The following is a 20,494-nucleotide window of genomic DNA, read 5'->3' on the forward strand; positions in this document are numbered from 1 at the left end:
GCTCAAACAAGACTCAGCCCGCCAGCTGCTGACAGGGACAAGAGTGTCCAGAGCGATAAATCTGCAAGTGTGTGTGTGAGGGAAGAAGGGGCGGGGGGGGGGGGGGGGGGGGTTAAGCAAGAAATAGCAGGAGAGCAAAAATCCTCATCTAGCTTTAGATACTCCACAGAAGTCACTGCATAGTTTCAAGTCACACTTTTCAATAAAAATATGAAGCCAGCCTCATATTTTGATATTCTGACCAAAGAGGCCACGTCAGGTTTTGCCTCCCTCGCACCTGCAAGCCGATTTTATCTTTTACTGAGCTGCCTCTTTGCACAAATAGAAAAAAATGCATTTCCCCAACTGCTGCGTTCATCCTCGTCCGTGCTCGTAGGGGTGGAAAAAACGTGGTACACGCCACTCAGCAAAGCAGCTTTGCCTTTTGCCGTTTGATTCCTCCGATAACAGTAAGCACCAGCTCTATTGTGAAATGTCCTCAACAAGTTAAGCCTCCTAATTTCAAAATCGTTCCCTGATCCTTTAAACGCTTGGTGCAAAGCAGAAATTGGTTCTTTTATCGCTCTCTTTATATGCACGATTATCATTATCCCTCTTTGGAGCTGAACTTTGAGGAAGGGATGGATGAGGTTTGGGGGGGGGGAGTGGATGAGATGCCATCACACGACCCAGCTGTGTGTGTGGTGAGATGGATATCGCCCCTTTCTTTCTTTCTTTCTCTCTCTCTCTCGCACCTCCACTGGACGTTTGTCCGTCTGGATCGGCACAGTTGATTTTTCCAGGGGTTGTCCAGTCACAAAGGTTTTTCAGTCAGGATCGCGGTCTCTCCCTTTTTTCCCACCATCACTATGCTAGACCACCACTATACTAATGGTGGGGCATTAGCATTTCAAGGAGCCTCCATTAAGGAGGGCAAGAAAAGCTGCTCTCGGCGGGGGGAAATCCATTTTGTCCCAGGCTCCAACATCTGCTGCAGCCGTCCCAGCCAGAAGGACGCTCGGATAAAGCCCGAAGAGCCCTCTGATTTACTGTAATGACAGACAGACAGATAGACAGGCAGAACGGATGACCATATGCAGAAGAGAGGGAGAAAAAGGAAAAAGATAAAAACAACTTCTGTCTCACTGTCTGTCATTTTCTGGTGCTTTCTGTGTGCATGTGCCGGTGGTGGTGGGGAAGAGGGGAGGGGGCTGGGGGCTGGGGGGGGTCATGGGAAAGGCAGGTTGCCAGATTAGGCTCTCTGGGTAAAATCCTTCATGCCCAAAGTAGTGTGAAATTATTATTTTTTTAATTCTTAGAAGCAGAATGTCATAGTATCATAGACGTGGTATTATAATAACAGTTTAAGAGAAGCAGTAAGAGGACATCTGTAGTCATAATTAGAGGAGCTCACAGGCTGGTTGTCATCTGGCCCCACATAATGGCTGAAAGACCTGAACCAGAAACAGAAGACAAGTCGAGAGAGGGACAGAGGGACACGGGGCCTTGATCCCTACCCCATCTGTCCCGTTTCTCGCAGCTCCTTCTAACTTCTTCATCCCGCCCTCCCTCTGTAGTGGTCTCCTGTTTGCGTTGGTCTAAACCTACTAAGTCCCTCAGAAGCCTAAAGCCCGAACAGCACGGAGGTGAGCTGAATCACACGCCGGCCAGCTGGGAAGTCAAAGCTTTTAGCAGCTATACAGACAGGAAGCAGAAAACACCCGCAGTAGCAGCAGTAACATGAGGCCGAAGCAGGAGAAGAACGTGGGTTTGTTTTGGGTTTCTTTTTTTTAATCCTTACAATAACTCATGTAATATAATGACACCGTGCCCTTCTAATGATAGAGCATATTGCAATTACATGACTTTTTCCCCACCCAAAGGGAGCGTCTGTGATGTCATGGCGCCACAGCGTAGATATTTTTGTCCGTCTGCACAGAGCATGCTTGATAATGGCACATTCTCCGAGATGAACGCCGCAGCATTAGTGGCGGGCGTTTAACAACCTCTGGGTTGTTGTGACACAACACACCACCACGATGATGGATACTGGCTGTTGCCGTGCACAAAAATAAGAAACTTGCTGCAGCTGATAAATGCTGTATTTTTTTTATTTATTTTTTTACAGCAGCAGCACATCTGACTGTCTGGCAGGATAATAACACGAGTTCATCTGTCTCTTTTCTTATACCATCTTCTAGGAGTAAAGACACAGATACAAAGTGTCTGTGGGAGTTTAAACAGATGGAGGGCCTCTACTGGGAAGGAGTTTCTCGCCATAAAAAAGAGGGGGAAAATGAGGCAAAAAATGTCTTAACAAGGCATTTATTCTCATTTTCTGTCTTAAAATATTTATTGTTCCATCTCTAAATGTTTAATTTAGACATAAAACAGTACTATTAGGGGCAGAACATGGTTTCCAAAGCATTTTCTCTTCAGAAGGGGTGGAAATATGAAACTCTTCAAGATATTGCGAAGCTATTTTTTCTATGTATGCATATCAGAAAAAAATGAAATTATCTGTTAGTTAGCTTTTGGAAAAATTCTTGTTTTCAAAATGTAGTTTTTTTTTTATATTCTCGGTAGATTTAATGTCTTAGTTTTCACACTGAAAACACACATATGAGAAGCAGGGCGATGATGTCATCAAGTCAAGTCTGTGTCTCACATCATCAGCTGACCCGGTGGTGTCGCCTGCGGTGAGCACCTGGCTGCTTCCACCACAAGAGAGCCATTACATGTCAGAAGGTTGTTTAGAGCGCAGTCATTATGCACAAATACACGCACACACATACAGTACATAGAGCCAGCAGCTGGTATGCAACTCCAACTGGACAAAACAATAAAACTTGGAACACCGCAGCCCATTGGATGCTACAGAAACCTGGTGAATTTGGAAAGAGCTCTTTCTGGTTGACTGTATGTCTGTCTGTGTGTCTGTCTGCTTCTCTCTCTCTGTCTTTATCTCTCTGTCGTTCTCTTACTTTGGTGCCACCCAGCCTTGACGCCATAGCTTTTATGCAACACCAGCCTGACGGATGCCTTTTGCTCTGTGTGGTCCAGACGTAAGCCATCCAGGCCACTTGTGTGTGTGTGTGTGGGTTACTTTTTGCTCTCTCTCTCTTTCTCTCTCTCTCTCACACACACACACACACACACACACACACACACACACACACACACACACACACACACACACACACACACACACGTCATCTCTTGCTCTGTCTCCACAGGTCTGGTTCTGAGCTCCATCACTCCTAACAATTATCTTTGGCTCACAGATCAGGCACCTCAGAGTCTGGGGCTGTTACAGACGAAGCACATGCCGGCTTAGAGATGTGTTTACAAGAACTGGGGGGTAAAGTACGTGTGTGCGTGTGTGTGTGTGTGTGTGTGTGTGTGTGTGTGTGTGTGTGTGTGTGTGTGTGTGTGTGTGTGTGTGTGTGTGTGTGTGTTCGTGACAGAGAAAAGAAAGAAAATGTACAATGTTAGAGCAGAAGGCTAGCCTATAGTGCGCTACAGTCAGCAAGACTCTAAAAGGAACGCTTGTAGTGCTCTTCCCAGTACCGGATCATGTCCAGTGTGCACACACATACACACACAAACACACACACACACAGCCAAACATGCACATACACATGCGCAGAGCCAGATGGACAGCAGTGCTAAGGCTTAGTTTAATGACAAAAGGACCCTCAATCTGGACATGGATTTATCACTCACTTTAAAGTCCATCTGCGAGAAGTTTGGACAGAAAACACAACTGCTCAATCTCACTGCCTTCCCCAGCTTGTGTTTGAGCAACTTAGCAACTCTCTCTTTTAGACCGCACTCACACACTTCGCCACACAGCGTGTCCCGCACCTCTCCTGTATCTTTAACAAATCTGAATGATAAATGTTTGAAGAGAGGGGCGGCTGCGCTACTTAGATTCCCGGGCCGGTGGCCCTGTCGTACAGGCATGCAACCATAGGCTTTTATTTCCTGGGTTTAGTGGTGTCCAGGGGCCTGGCAGCATGTGGGGTGGTGTGAGGGGAAGCTGAGAGGCAGATAGACAAGAAGAGTGACAGCACGGAGATAGACTAGCTACCTATTTATAGCCCGGGCCATCTGCAGAGCTCCCTCTTGTCTTTGGTCATCCTGTTCACAAAGGCTTGGAGGCAGATTCCAGCAGCCCAGCGCCCAGCCGCTCCATTCACTATTCATTCCAGAGCCGGCAGCACCATATGGATCCGGCCCCACTGCTGGGCCCTGGCCGGCCTGTTTCTCCCTCTCTATCTCTCTCTCTTCAGATTGACATGGTAATGAATCCTGGGTGGCTTGCAAAGCGTTCTCCTTTCTTTTTCCCCCTCTTTCTTCCAGTGTCTTTCCCCTCTTCTCTCTCAAAGACGCCGGGCTTGAGCATGACCGGACACCCCCTCCTCCTTCCCTCCTGTTCTCTTCCTATTACTCTCCCTCCTCCTCCTTTTGCAGCACTCGCCTTCTGTCTTTCTTTACAAGCAGCCCAGACACTCTCCTCTCCGTAGCCACTCTCAGACATTCAAATGATCTCATTTGATTCCCTCACACCTGTGAGGAGCTAATGTGACCTTAAGTGGCCAAGATGTTCTCTTGCCAGTTTCGCACTACACATAGAGATCTCCATCTCTGTCAGGGCTGACGCTGAAACAGAAATGAGTCAAAGTGTGTCACTTTTAAATCACCAGTGTCACATGTCAGCAGGAACACAGGATACTCCCAGACACCATATCCTCTTTTTCAGCTCACATCCCCTTTCCAGCTTGACCATCTCACTTTAATGAGGCATAAAAGGCGATAAAGCGGAAATAGAATCAGAGAAGGGGATTCCACGCAAGGAAACTGTTAATGAAGCTACAAAGCACAGCCCCTTGGGGGAAGTAAGACGACTGTGAAACTAAACCCAAACAGAGCTACTGTCAGGCTCTCGCAACCCTGCTTGGTCCTCCGTCATTGGTCGATAGGAAACACGAAAGGCTTTAAAATGAAATGTCTTAGTCTATAAACACCACATGCTTTCAAAAAGCCCTACTGAACAACCTGACACCATACCTCTGCAAATTGTTCTCAGAGACTTTGTCTTGCAAATATTAACTACAATCACAAGACTTTTCATCTGCCTTTCCCAAACATAAGATCAGAGCTCTAAGGTAAACGGTTCTTTCTCTACAGTACTATGATCCAGAGCAGTTTTATTTTGAAGTGGCCACTAATTGGTGCGTTTATAATCTGATATTCTCACAGCTACTTTCAGCTGTTATTACTGCTTGAAGAGCTAAAAAAGAAGACCCTAATGATAGCAGAAAAAAGAGAAAGTTTAGCAGCTGTTTGATGCAAATATTTTTTAAGAGGAACTGTAACTGCTAGAGCAAACTTTTGTGCTTTCTTGAGTGTTTCCCTCTAATTGCAGAAGGGCATGAAGAATAACTGTGTCCATGAGTATTTATTGCCGTAATATTTTTAGAAGATGGATAACGTTAAAAGTACATTAGTAGACCGAGGTATTATTCCCGCTGTAGTGTGCCAGTCACCTTGGGATCTGTGGAGCCTGAGGCCTAGGCCAGCCTAGTTAACCATGCATGCTGTGCTGGGCCTAACCTAATTAGGTGCCATCCCAATGTCAACACTGCTGCGTTCAGAGCATGATAAAAGACAAGGCTTCTCTTCCTCCTCTCAAACTGTGAAAGGGCTACAAAGAGCCGGGTAGGAGAGACCCTACCATCTGCAAGCTCCGTGTGTGTATTTGTGTATGCATGACTTTGTGTGATACTCGCATGCTGTCAATTTGCTTTAAAACACTCGCTGGGAAAGAAAACAGCTACAGGTTCTCTGCGCAATTGCTTCATCTTATTGTGAAACTGGTGTGGACTGGTGGGTTTTTTTCTTGATTAAATTTAGAGCTTTTTCTGTGATAAGCCTTCAAAAGTGCATCCTGCAGCCAGCGGTACTTCATACATCCATCTACAATTTAATGATTCCACTTTTACTTTAGTCTAGGTGCACTCTGATTTCAATGCCTCTGTTTTTTTGTATTCTTTTTTTTTGGGGGGGGGGGGGGGGGATTTTCCATCGCATCCAGAGCATCATTAAAGCAATGACAGATTTTTGCACTGAAATCCCAATTAGGGTCGATCAAATATGGCTCCCCAAGCACAGAGGCGCGCACGCACACGAACTCAACGTTGCCTTTTTAATGTGTCGTCAAACCAGCCACTAATTCCATTTATACGGATAAAACACTCTCACAAATAGATTACCTGCTACATACGATCCTCTCTTTCACTGTGAAATTGTGGCACGGAGCCACATCCTCCCACTGCTTCTTAGTCCATTAAAATACAGATGAGAGCGTTTTACAGCCTGGGCCAACAGCAACGCCTCCCAGCTAATCCACCAACAAACACAAACATCAGATGAATTATCTGTAATGGAGAGGACTCTGTTCTGGCACAGCTGACGGAGAAATGAAACAAAACACGAGTTTATTTTGGTAAATATTTGGATTTCATTTTGATTCTGCTTTTCATGTATGTAATTAGCTGGCAAATATAGATCTGTATAGAAACCTTTGCTCGTCTATGGAGGGTGTTGGTGTCTTTAGGTGTGCTTCCAGCAGTTCCTTTCAGAGCCGATTCGTGCCTTTGCGTTCTGAAAGCTAAATGTGAAAGAAAAAGTTTCTTTCCTCTCAGCATTTGAAGAGTTTGTCAACTTCAGCGTCTAAAAATGCACTTTAAGAAGAGAAATCCGCTTTCTGAAACCTCCATCCATCCATCTATCCGTGGCCAGCAGCACACTTGACAGTTTCACTGGCTCAGGAGCCAAGCAAACAATGCTGCTCTGACAAGCGAATCTCTGCCGTGTCGGAATCTCATCTACTTAAAGCACTATTTATTCAGCACACATCCTTTTAATGCTGAATCTTGGCAACGGTGCATGAAATCCAGCACCTTAATTCCATTAGCTTGTTACTCCAATAAGTCCCAATAATCTAAACCTAACTGCAACACATACACAAACCCTGGAAATACACAAGCCATAGCTGCTCCCTCTGGGGCATTTTTAATAACAGTAATAGCCTTTAAAGGTTGATTCATTCTGCTGAGATAAAAGTAAATGGCCACATTAACCCGTTGGCTGGGACTAGCTGTGCTGGAGCTTGTCATATAGAGGAAGTAAAAACTAGCGGCAATGTGAAACACAGCAGGTTTTTTGAGGATTTAATGTAATTACATCACAAAGACGTAAAGATGCCACAGCTTAAGGAAGTTCTCCTTCAAACGCTTTCTCTCGGCTGCTTTTTTTGGTTAGTTTCCCACCGTCCTGAATGAAACGCCTTATGCTTGATCATAGTCGACACACAGGGGTGAAGCTATTGTTGATAAGAGACTGAAACTTCTCTTCAAATGGGGCTTAGCGAGTGTCATTCAAAGACTTTGCTCTTCATTTCAAAAGTGACTCAGCTTTTGTTAGTCAAAGGGTAAAGAGGGTCCTTTAGGACCTAGATGCACTTGGTGGGAAAGAAGCGATAAAATTGTGCAAGTGAAAGAGAGAAAAAAGAATTTTTTTAAAAAAGGCGAAGACGGCGTCAGCGTCGCGAGATAGATAATCTAAGAGGAAAGAGAGAGAGAGAGAGAAAGTGATGGGGATATTAAGAGTACACCAAAAGAGAAAGGCATGAGAAAGTCCGCTGGTAGGTCTGATCCTGTGTGAGCCGATGAGATGGGTGACGGGTGAGGAGGGGTGAGAGATAAGAGCCAAAGAGGATTAGGGCTGTGAGAACCTTTGTTGTTGTGATCAGTTAAAAGCACTGGCTCTCAATGATCCACCTGACCACTTCGGTGTGCTTACAGCAGCAAATCTGCATGTGAGGCATGACAAGACAACGTCAGCAACCCACTGCAACACGGGGACCCACGACCACAAGTCCACAGCCCTGCAGACAGATGTTTAACAGAGCTGACGTCTGCTTTCTTTAAGCATCTTTACAAATCTTAAATCAAAGCGTCAGATACCAATATGAGTGGAGAACACAAGCACGAGTCATGTGAATCCAAGATGTGTCCAAAAGCATTCACCACATATTTTCCCATGTGTTGTCTACAGCATTGTTCACACTGTTTTATCAAAGTATGTGAACAATTATGAGCCAATATAACTGCCTCAAACATATACATACTGTGACAAAGTGGATGAGCAGTTGAAATACTCTCCACTCGTCCCAGAAGTGACTTTTTGCACATTATTCTCTCTATATATTTATTCGCTATGATTTGTTATTGTCAAAGTAACATTGCAGCACTTACTATCCCGGGTTTGTTTGTGTAAGCATTATGTTACTAGCAAACCAAACATTCGGCAAATTAAAGCAAATACTCAGTTACGTGTTGCTTTATATTTTATTATGTTGCAGAATTCGTGCATACTCACGTTGTTTTTTGTTTTCAGTCTTCATGTAGGTCAGGTGTGAGGAAAGTACTGATGATGTCATGTCTGACATCAGCAGGTTAAACCAAGAGGAGGGGTTTCTTTTACCATAGGAATGCTTCCTTTTGTTTGTTTCGGGATACAGCGGGACTTGTTGAATATTTTTTCTTATAGAGAGCAATTTAGTTGCATAAATGTGTTAATCAGACAAGTGGTGAGCTTTATGTAATTCTCAGTCATTTGTGTTTAGTTTTAGATTCCTCAGCTCAAGCTAGTGGTACTGGCTAGACTAACTGAAGGGAAATTGGTAGCCCTATATATAGTCAGTCTCTGCTGATTCAGAGGAAGGAGAGAAGAGTTGTGTTACTAAAGCTGTGTGGGTTTGGTGGGGGGTTTTGTTAAGTTTTGCATATGATGGCGGTAACTGTGAATAGATTGCCTATCTCTGGGAACCCAAAATGTCTGCTGAGTCTGCTTACCTGCCACCTTCCTTGACGCTCGAGTCAGATTATCTCACACATACATTCTTAAATCTTTTAATAAATTATGCTAAACATCCACTTGTCAAGGCCTGTTCATTTCTCCTTAAAGATCATGACTGGCTAAAACTGATACTTTGGCTTTGCCAGCATAAAAAGGATTTGTTTGACACCACTAATTGGATTGATCAATGCTCAGAACAACGGGAAGGTTCAAAGACTACCTTCATCTTCACCTTAACGCAACAGCTAGATGGTTGAGACTTGGCTGTACCAACAGGTCAATGATCCCAGACACATCAAGACTGGTTTTGAAAATGATAAAGCAGGCTAACATTAAGCTGACCTCCCAAAGCTCCAACCTCAGATCTGTGCATTACGCTTAAAAGCTGCGTCTGTGGCAGGAATCCAGCTAATTTAAATGAACTCTACCAATTCTGCCAAGAAGAGTGATCAAATATCCAGCCAGAATTATGCCATAAGCTTGATGATGGCTACAAAAAGCATCTGATTGAGGTGCAACTTGTTAAAGGACATTTGACAAAATATTAGTGTGGGTGTGTGTATATATTTGAGCCTGTATGTATACTGTATGACCCTGTGTGTAGTAGGGAAAATCCAGAATGAATCCAAACTTGTGCACCTAATTCTTGTTTTTAAAGTCATTAAAGATGAATGCTATAGAATAATTTCACCCTAGAAAAGGCTGAAAGAAATCATTAAAATCCTAAAATCGCCATAACATTCATGCCCATGATGAGTGTATGTGGACTTCTAACCACAACTGTATTACAGATAGAGCCATCATGACATCATCTACTGGTTTGTAACTTTTGGGTTTATTACCTGCAGTTTAGCATCAGTACTACTGGCATGCTGGGGGGGTTTTTACGTTACGAAAGGTTACCATATTTGAGCTAGAGTATTGATGGACTGCTACATTACCAGGAAATGCAAACAAGCTTGGTAGGAGTGACTCTCTAGAAAAAGATACCTGCTAATTGCCGCTAAACGACATACAGACTTTTTGGGCAGTTTTTGGGGTTTTTTTACCCTCAAAACAAGCCATTTATCATTTAACAGAGAATTTTGTTAGTGTCCTAGACGAGTCTGTAAGTGGGAGTCGAATAACTCACTTTTGGAGCCAGGGTCAAGTGGCCGTTCGAGGTACTGCACTTTTTGGAATTGGTATGTTTTGTCTGCCCTCCAGGTTGCAAATTAGGAAATTAGGGATTTTTGACGAAGGTGTTAACCACTACACGATGGAGCCACTACATTCCATATGATGTAATTCTCCGTAGCAGCTTTAAAACGAACAACTTTTAAGACAACAAAATGCAAACAGCAATTAACATCACTTTAATGGCATGAGAAGGTGGCATGGGGTGAGAGGTGGGGTACACAGGTCCATTGCAAATATGAACACATAGTCTACAACATCCTTTCAAAATGTATTTATGGTGATGTACCGGTGGTCAGTGAATGTATAGGAGCATGTGATGTATCAAACAGGGCTGACCTGTTTTTACAGAAATAAGTGTGTTTCCTACATTAACTCTCTCTTCCTTCTCTGCTGTATAAATAGATAAAGATTGAGTAAGAGCAAGATGACTGTGGTTAGAAGGAAGTGGGCTTTGCTGCAACTAAGAGATACAGCTGAAGGAAACAGAGTTCTGCAAAAGACAGAAGTCAGTCCGAAATGTTTTCTTCTTGTGTTCCTGTCGGAGTGTGTCGCAGCAGTCAAGCATAAGGTCGTGTACCTTAAAGATATAAATCAATTTTTTGGTTGCTTGGCCCAGTGTATTGAACACAAACGTGACTCCAGCTATGACGTGTTTCTTTTAACTAAAAAAAAGAAACATTTTTGTAGAGTTTATGTGCATGTGGTGGTCTGAGAATAAACCAAGAAAATTAAGGTTCTAAATATGCTCTTCATGGTTAAATATTGTGGTAAAGTAACCTACATGTCCCAGACAAATCTAGCATCCTCTCCAGCTAAAGATCCTTGTAGGTCTTTTACAGTGGTATAGCTGATTGTCTTTTTTATTGAAAGGATTAAAAATGAACAATTTTAGAACAATTTTGTACCAACATGACCCTACATGGTTCAGTAAAGATCTTTCAGCTTTAATCGTGGTAAGATTTTTTTTACATTTTGTGTTATTGTATTATTTTTAGTTTAGTTTAGTTGTTGGGGTTTTTTTTCGTTAATGATGTGCTTCCTGGCCCAAAATGTTAACAGCTGCAGCTCAGATGCCAAATCCATTTCTTAATGGTTTGCTCCAGTTTTGTTTTGCTTCTAGACTTATTTCAACAAACCCCTTTAAACTTTAACTGGCTTTTCTCTTGCATGCTCATGCACGTTGCTTCAGCATGTTTCCAAAGATTCAAAGACTTGCTTTTGCAATCCATAAAGAAAAAACAACTTGAACTCTTGAACTCTTAAGGTCTGCTGAGGAAAAATGATATGATACAGCTCTCTGTATGCTATTAGAAATGGTCCCTGTGAAGAGATTGCTCTAGTTCCTGGAATGTCTTGCAAAACGGCAGTAATAACTTTACTGAAATTTGGTGTCGTGGATGAAAATAGGGGACCGCTTATGCAAGGCTAAAGCTTATTTAACCAAAATGGCTTTTTTGACACATATCATCTTCGAGACGAGCACGCACAACCGCATTACCACAGAATCCAAGAAGTCTGAGGGCTAGGTGGTATCAGAACCTAGTTTCACGTCTCATATACATTCTCAATTCCCCTTGGAATAGAGGAACCTGACAAACTGAACCCTGGGATTGAAACAGCCCCAAACTTCATCAGTTTAAAAATGACGAACACAATGATATTACACTGTTCCTGCACCTGTCACATCCTAACACTAACTGACTAGTGGTCATCAACGCCACACGTTAACGTTGACTTAAAAAAACATTTTTGTCACATGCGTGTAGCTGTGACAGATAAGCAATCCCAACTCCTAATTTCCACTCACACACCAGCTCACCTCTCTTCTCCCAGCTGCATTAAGAAAAAAATCTCATTTCCACAATCATCTTTTAACAATATTCTACTAGAACCCACACTGTCATACTCCCTGTGTGAAAGTGGAGATATGCAGATATCTGATTACGGGGGTGCAGACTGCTAGCTGCAGTGACAGCTGTACCGCAGTGATAGGTGGGCGACACAGCAATGTTAGTGTGTGATTGTATGCCAACGGGCAATATTGCCTAAAAGTTAAACTGCAGCCAACTTTTTCACACTGCCAACTGGTTGGTGGTTGTTTCTCTGTCCAAAGGAGCCGAGCGGTTCAGCAGAAAATAAGTGGAGTTCTAACTTTACACGACTAGTTGCTTGAACGGTTTAAACTATAGATGTAGGTGGTAGCATAATGCACATCATATTGCTGCAGCTCAACTGTCCATCTCCATCCTCCACTTTTTCTCCTGCAGCCAGCTGTGCGTTGGGGAGAAGCAGAAGAGGAAGGCCGGCCTCCAGGGAGGCTTGGAGTGGCCACTCCACCACCAGCCTGGAAGGCACTTGGACAGCCACGGCCTTTGTCTCCCAGACCAATCTGGCCAAGATCTCTCCCAGTGCCTCCCGCTTGCATGTGATGTGGCCACAGCCTCTCACGTTACAGTAAAGCCAGGCATGGCCGTTGCTCAGAGAGCAGAGAGAGTCCCATCTGGACCACAGGACAGACTAAAAGACGGGCAGGAGGTGGACTGGAAGACAAGGAAAGCAACAGGATGGAGGATTTTAGTCAGCTGCCAGTTAAATCAATGCAACAGTCTCTCTGATCTTAAAAAAAAAAATCAAACATATCAGTATTTCACATAATCAAGTCACAAATGTGGGCTGACAACTTAGCGTGTCTCACATAACCTTTTAGTTATTCTACTGCACTGAGATAAAACAATGAGTCCAATGAATTTGAAAGAAAATGATTCAACAGATCTTTTGATAATGAGTAAATCTGTGTCGGCTCTTGAACAAAAATACCAACAAAAAATCCCAATGGTGGTTTTTGTAAGCTGCTGTTGTCTTATTATTGATTAACGGGTTTACTGAAAAGCTAATGTGCAGATTACTTGACGACGAGCCTGATCGTAGTCTGCAGTTCAGCTGCGATAAATGTAAAAGAAAGCCTTTACCGTGCTAGAGGTGACTCGGGGGCTGATCACGCTTCACCCCACCGCATCACATCAGTGTTTGGGGGTGTGGGCCTATTTTAGCAAACCCCGCCCTGCAGAATAGACGCTGCTTAAAGAGTCACTGCACCACTGTTTGATGTGTACACTCCTCCACGCGACAGGCGCGTGGCAGCCCTACGAAGAAGAGTGTCGAAGGGGAGACCGCTCGGTACTGAGGGACGGTGGAGAGCAAAGTGTTACTTGCGGTGTACTCGGCTGTTGTCACGTCGGAGGACTCGGAATTGCAGGAGGAATTCAGTGTTAGGAAAGAAAGAGAGCGCGCGGTTTGTACGATCAAACCCACATTTGAGAAATTACGAGTTTAAATAACCGTTGAAAAAAAAAAGCTTTTTAATCATCGGTGTTTTCTCCTCTCCGCTTTTAACCCTCTCCATCACACGGCTGGGGTCGATAACATCAGCCGCAGAGGGATATTATAACATTTTCTCCTATTTTGTTGTTTTAATTTATTGTAATTGGTATTATTATTATTACTAGTATTATTATTAGTAGTATTTCTGCTGTTATTATGAGAACTGAAGACCAGTCGCCGTTCGGGTTAACTTTTAGGCGCACGGGGAGGACACTCTGATAGCCTCCACTGTGATTCACTGCATGCAGCAGGGTCGACCAAAAGGTTCATTTCTTTGCGTTTCCCGTAATTAAAGTATTGGCACCAGGAGACGATCGGCTCATCGTTTAGAGCCAGCTTCATCTTTTTACCTTGAGAGTTAGGTAGGGAGAGGGGAGGAGGATCAACAAGTTCACCGGAGCACAGTCGGGCTGTAGAGCGCCCGACTCCGCTTTGGGTGCTGAACGTTACTTTCTGATCCTTCCCTTGATATTTGAAAGAGAGTTGGTTATTGAGGATTTCTTAATTTATTTATTTTTCCATTATTATTATTATTTTTTATTTTTTACTATTCTGTTCGCTCAGATTGGATAATCTCTCTGAGTTACAACACTGTGTTACTTTAGAAAAAAATTGGGAAAAGTTTTGCAGTACTGCTGGAGTCCAGAGGCATGTTTCTGAAAGTTTGACTGTGCGCTCACAAACTTTTGTGCAGGTTCTTTCCCTGCTTTTCGTAAGGTGATGCGTGAACTCTGACACTGTGGTACAGAACAGGACACAGCCACTTATGGAAATAAGTATGAGCTTCATAGTAGAAAAGAGACAGATTACTTTAAAGTAAAAGAAAAAAGACTGGTTAGGTTTTGTAATTAAAAATAAATCAATCCAAACATAATTGAACATAGGCCTGCAGTTGGTTTCTTCCCACACACCCACACCTAATCACAGAAAACAGAAAGAAGATGCTGACCGTTTGTTACCATTAACAATATAAAGTTTGGTGCAAATGAAAAGACAAAAAGAATTAATTTCATAATGACACTCAGAAATAAAACAAAGAAATTAAAATCTCCAATCATGCACTGAAATAGTCACAGCATGCATGAAGTCTTAGGAAAGTAAGAAGCATATTCATACTCCATAAAATATGCAAGTGTTCTTATTTAGCGGCATCCGTGGATCATTATGAGTGATTCATCTGTTATAAGATGAAGATTAATCAAGCTATTTTATATTCACTTGGGTTTTAATCTATCTTTGGATTTAATGTTCCTGTGGAAAATCTTAATCCTTAAACTAGTGACTATAGATGTCAGATAAATATAGCCTAATGGAGTAAAAGTATGTCCACAGTATTTCCCTGCGGGTTGGGATGTAGCAGAAGTAGCATCAAATAAATACGGACCTGTAAGCTTATCCTCCATTAGCGAGTAAATGTAGGCTACTTAGTCACACTAGAGGCATCATAGGAGCGGACACGGCACTCGAAGAATCTCCAATTGAACTTTGTTTTAAAGACAGATATTATAGAGCTATATAACTATATAGATAGACAGATATAGTTTTTAAAATCAGATTTGATTGGTGATTCATGCGTTTGGCTACAGAAATTTAAAAATGGGCTATTTTAGATAATGCTTTAAAATAACCGCCCAAATAAGGGTCCAGATGTGTTTCAGCATGGCTGCGGGGTTACAAGACTTTCTTCTACATACTACAGAGGCTTTGGTCACATTCCTTTAGTGGTATTTTCTTCTTCTTCTTCTTCTTTAAGATTTGTAATGAGATAATCCGCTGGTCCCTCGAAGCACCACCACCAAAGCAGACTCCTCCGGAGACCCAAACCCGTCCCCGGTGTTAACGCTTCCCTGGTTCGGGCCCCGGCTCGATCAGCTGAGAAACACCTCTGACTGACATCCCCGAAACCCCGTCTCTATGGAAACCGCCTCGGCGGCGCCGGGAGGGCTGGCTCGAGGGCTGCTGTGAATGGGGTGACGTCACGGCGCCGGCGCCAGAGAGTCTGCTCCAAAGACTGAGAGAGAGGGAGAGAGAGAGGAGAGAAAGGAGAAACAGGGAAGAGGGAAGGCAGGGTGAGGCTGCGGCTGCTGCTGCTGCCGGTGATTCGCTCGGCTTTGTACCGACGTGCTCTTGCGCCAATTCATCACCTGTCTGTCAGGCATCAGTCAGAGGCGCAGAGCGAAATGTACACAGCTGTGGGAGCGAAAGGATGAAGGGGAGAAATGGAAAAATCCTATTGCACCAGATGTGGACGCAGACTGCAGGAGTTCCAGATTATATTAGAAATGAATAAAAAAAAATCAGGCTCGTCAGACAGCTGAAGGAGAAGCTGTCCGTGAACTGAACCACGCGCAAAACAATGGCACAGATGGTGTTTCACCGGTTTTTCCTGAAATCCCGGAAACATTTCTTTGATATATATATTTATATATATATTTATATATATTTTTATGAGAATTTCAGGACTCAAACCCTTTGCATAGCTTCTACTATTATAGACTAGAGCGTCTTTCTTTGCCATGGGTGAACAGCCTTCTTGGGCTTTTTCATCAGGATCCACCCCTGAAATGCTTCTCTTGTGGTCCATTAAGCTGTAGAAAGCGGATTCTTTTGACTTCTGGGGTTTTCTTTGATTAATCCTTTCAACCAAATTGCCTTGCCAAATTACTAGGCCTATATTTCAATAAACTGAAAATACGAACGCTGACCGCTTCGTCGTCTTTTTAAAAGTACACTGAAACGCGTCATCTGGAGCAAATTTGATCCACAGTGCCAAAATCGCGCACATCACATTCAGCTGCCCCTGGGGGCAATTACTTAGTGCAGTATTAAGCAGCCCCCATCACCTCCAGCCGAAGAATGAAGCGTGTAATTCCTGCTAACAAATGACTCATTCAGAAAACATTAAAGTGTCAATTGTAGTTAATCGCCTCTTCACGTGTGTGGATGTAAAAGCTACATTTGCACTCTGCTGTGCCGAAGTGCACTGGGTCTTTATTAAAGACACATCTCCAACGTGAAAGTGGTCTAAACACGATGCTTTGGATTACTACAGTTTAATACAACTGTGGGGAAAAGTCGCTGAAGTAAATCGACTGATGATTTTCCCTCTGATTGCAACTGTCGCGCATCATGTCTAACGCACACACGCACTTTATTGTGATATATTTTACAGACTCTTGGCTTCAGTGAATACAGTGAATACATTTTAATCAGGTATTAGGTGCGTTAGTTAGTTAAACTGTATATTTCTGCCACCAAAACAAAACAAACATCCATAATCTTTCGTGCACATGGGTACGTTTCCTCGTGCGTAAAAACAAACAAAACAATTAAAGGAAAGAAAGAAAAAACTTTGACTGGTCTGAACATTTCTTTCTGTTGGTAGCTGTTTCAGTTCTCCACTTTAAGGTTATTGTTCTCCTTCATGCAGGAACCTGCCTTCACGCCGGTCCGGGCTGGTGTGAATTAAGAGTCATCAGGCGCGCCTGACACTACCATCACTGCTCCACAACTTCAAATCCACAGCTGAATGCGCTGATGCAAGAAGGAAAAATAAGTGCTGGCTGATGAGGACTTTGATGGTGTTCCGTAAATAGGATTAGCAGATAAACTCTTGAAAAGATCTCCTTTATTTATTTTTATGTTGAATTTAAATACACCTTTCTAAACCCACTGAAGCTCGACGCCCATCGCAAATCTATGGGGTCAAATTTAAAACGTGCAGGCAAAGGTGCTCGCGCCTTGCCGTTGTCAACTGACATCCATGAGAATCATTAATTTTCTTGATCAGAAACAGGTAAGGGCTTAATTTTCCAAATTGCCCACCGGAGCTGCTGAAGCGCCCTCTGGGTTCCGCCTCCAACATGCGTTGCCACTGGTAACCTGGTGGAAAGGGGGTGGGGTTTGAATGAGAAGCGCCAATAGAGGGTATAAAGGAAGTTGAGTGACATGTTAGCAGCTCCCAATCAGCGCGTTTGGCCCGCCCGTGCCGCATGCCCAGCCTACTGGCTATATAAACCACACTGACAGCTAGGTAATCCAGTCTGATCGCAGATCGTCTGGCAAATCACAGGACTTAATAGAAGCAAGACATCCGACACAAGCAAACCCTCTCGCTCAACACTTACAAAAATGAAAGCAATAAGCCCCGTGCGATCCTTCCGGAAAAACAGCGTGAATTTATCAGAGCACTCCTTGGGAATCTCTCGGAGCAAGACCCCGGTGGATGACCCGCTCAGCCTGCTGTACAACATGAACGACTGCTACTCCAAGCTGAAGGAGCTGGTGCCCAGCATCCCCCAGAACAAGAACGTCAGCAAGATGGAAATCCTGCAGCATGTCATCGACTACATCCTGGACCTGCAGATTGCGCTGGACTCCAGTGTCGCACTAACCAGCCTGCATCACCCTTCCCGGCCGGGGCAGACTCCGTCCAGGACTCCTTTGACCACCCTCAACACAGATATCAGCATCTTGTCATTACAGGTAATTACACTGTAGCTGAGCGCGTATCCTAATTGAAAAGCGACAGTCCAGAGTGTTGTGAGAGAAAGATTTGGTGGATTTTTTTTTCTCTTTTTTTCATGTGCGCGCATAAGCAGTGCGCCTTTGTAGCCTATGCGTAACTCGCACAAAATGGCTTGTTGGAAAGGAGGAGGGGGGGGAAATGGCATGTTATATATTTTTTTTCCTCCTTTTGTTCAGAATCAGATGAGGAAGAGATTTGACCTACATAACACTGTTGCAAACGCCAGACACATCATTCGGATACTGCTTAAAGAATTAACATTTGGTCGGTTTGTTTGTTTGTTTTCAGTCCCCGGAGTTGCCATCAGAGCTGATGACAGATGACAGCCGGACTCTGCATCGTTAAAGCGGTAAGTAGGCTGTCCTCATGTCTGCTGCTGCATTCTGTCCAGGGCTTTTAGGCTCCGCTACAGCCTGTCTCCCAGTCTGCTGGAGCAGAATGGGCTTGAATTACCATTTACCCATCCATTTGTTCCACCGCGAATGTCGTCTCACGTTGCTGTAATGGTCCCACTAATGTTTTTGTATGAGAATGCGATGCAACACTGGGGCGTCTGTTATGGCAAGCACGACTTGGGTACATTTTTATTATTATTATTATTATTACTATTATTATTAGTTACAAGGCTCATCTGAAACAAAATTAAAGATCACATCACTGGCTTCTGCGAGACTTTAGTGTGTCACAGATTGATCGAACTATTTCGTGTCTCATCTGCTGTGTGGAAAGACGTAGCAGACTGATATTTCGCGCTGGAGTTTAGTGGCAAGGTATTCGCTCCAGGCTGCTTGGTTTACTGTATATAAGTAGCAATCGTCAGGGTTGTATTATACCCTCTTGTGTCTATAATGAAGAGCATCTGCAACAGGAAAATAATGGCTGTTTGGATTACTGCTACTACGATGTCTGCACATAATTGGTACAAGAAGTGGGTAGGCGCCAGCTGAGCGGCAATTACGCTGATTCTTCCCCAGATTGTAGGCTGAAGTTGTGCGAGAAGTGTGTGTGTGTGTGTGTGTGTCTGCCTGTGTGTGCGTGCGCCCTCTCCTTTCCCTCTCTCTCTTTCTGTGTGTGTACATCTGGAGCGCAGGGTTTGCTTAGTATTGGGAGTGTTTGGTTAAATGTTAAAAACTGCGGCTTCCTCCCTGGCGCCAGTCTGTCCGGATCTCTGCCCTGTTTGCATTTTCTAAACACGCCTCTCTTTCTCAATCTTTTGCAGGTGTTTGGTCAAGACGTAAAAACACACACAGGACCTGGGGAGCAGGACTTCTCTCCCCCCCCACCCCCTTCTCTCTCTCTCCCTTCCCTCACCTCCAACCTCTGTCCTCCAGGCCTGGATTTTTTTTTTTTCTCTCCTCTTCTGACGCTGAAATCAAGAGACTTTTGCTTATTATGGGACAATCTTTATGTGATGTGTTTTCTGTTTGGACACTTCATTATTATTTAACTTAAGACTTTTTTTATTATTATTATTTGTGGGTCCTTTCTGGAAATGGAAGGCGCGTTATATTCCCGACAGCGGGAGGAAAAACGAGATTGTCACAAGGATTATCCTCCACCCCACCACCACCACCGACTTCACCCCATCCCTCCTCCTCCCTCTTCACCCCCCCTCCTGTCCTTCTCCTCCTTGTTGAAGTCTTCGCTTTTTTGCGGAGGTGGGAACGTAAATAGACAGCTTGGTTAGTTACTGTAAAAAGTTTAGTCTTGTCAGAATTGTTGGCACATGAAGGACTGGACGTTGTTTTAAAAAAAAAAAAAAAAAAAAGTTAAAATGAAAAGAATGAAACCTTGTGAACTCTCATCGGGAGTTTATCTTGTATAGTTGCAGGAATTTCAAACTTCTGCAAAAGTGTAATGTTGTACTTAATTATGCTGAAACTTTTTATAAAAGTAATGTAAATTGTACCTTTTTATACAAAATAAATCAAAAACTCCATTTGGATATGTGTCATTTGGGGGGAAGAACCACTTCGGGTTGGGGGTAAATGTGGTGGGCTTTTGTTTGTTTGTTCAGGAGATATTAAACCAGTGCGTAAAATGATCTAGTCAGATACAGAACAAGCTGAGGTTATCTGTGTTGGCTTTAGGTTGGATGTAAAGAAAACATCTGAGATGCGTGAAAAACTAATCGTACAGAGTGTCCTTATCAGACCTGCAGTATGTGACCTATAATAGTCTTAAAACACAGCGTCAACACTTCTCCAAGGCAAACACGACCTGGAGGCACGGTTGCGTAAAAGCTTACTGAGGACGCACTGACTGCACTCTTACTTTCTCACATGCCGCTGAAAGTAAAAGGGATTAACTGGTTTAGGTTGTGAGAGCCAGAAGCCGAGGATCTATTGTTTTTTTTTTTTGTTTTTTAAAATGGTAGACAATTGTGGGAAAGAGGTGAAACTATAGGTCTGTGATGGGTTGGATTCCGTAAGTCGAGCTATTAACTTGCCTTTCCCCTTTTTGCAAAACAGAAGTACGAGTCAGATCAAAACTTCCTAG

The 20,494-nt window shown here is 43.5% G+C and overlaps 1 protein-coding gene across 2 annotated transcripts; it reads left to right on the forward strand.

Moving 5' to 3' along the window:
• The first annotated feature begins 3,533 nt into the window (after nt 1-3,533).
• id2a (inhibitor of DNA binding 2a) lies at nt 3,534-19,934 on the forward strand. 2 transcript variants are annotated; one of them, XM_040042712.1, is made up of 4 exons: nt 3,534-3,545; nt 17,510-17,952; nt 18,284-18,344; nt 19,215-19,934. In XM_040042712.1, the coding sequence occupies exons 2-3, from the start codon at nt 17,599-17,601 to the stop codon at nt 18,338-18,340; spliced, it is 411 nt and encodes a 136-aa protein (XP_039898646.1). In that variant the 5' UTR covers nt 3,534-3,545; nt 17,510-17,598; the 3' UTR covers nt 18,341-18,344; nt 19,215-19,934. The 2 variants fall into 2 exon arrangements, with proteins under 2 accessions (XP_039898646.1, XP_039898647.1); XM_040042713.1 differs by having other exon boundaries at nt 3,540-3,545; nt 17,540-17,952.
• Nucleotides 19,935-20,494: the final 560 nt, after the last annotated feature.

This window comes from Simochromis diagramma, unplaced genomic scaffold (assembly GCF_900408965.1).
Source record: "Simochromis diagramma unplaced genomic scaffold, fSimDia1.1 OVJJ01000304.1, whole genome shotgun sequence".
NCBI classification, from domain to species: domain Eukaryota; kingdom Metazoa; phylum Chordata; class Actinopteri; order Cichliformes; family Cichlidae; genus Simochromis; species Simochromis diagramma.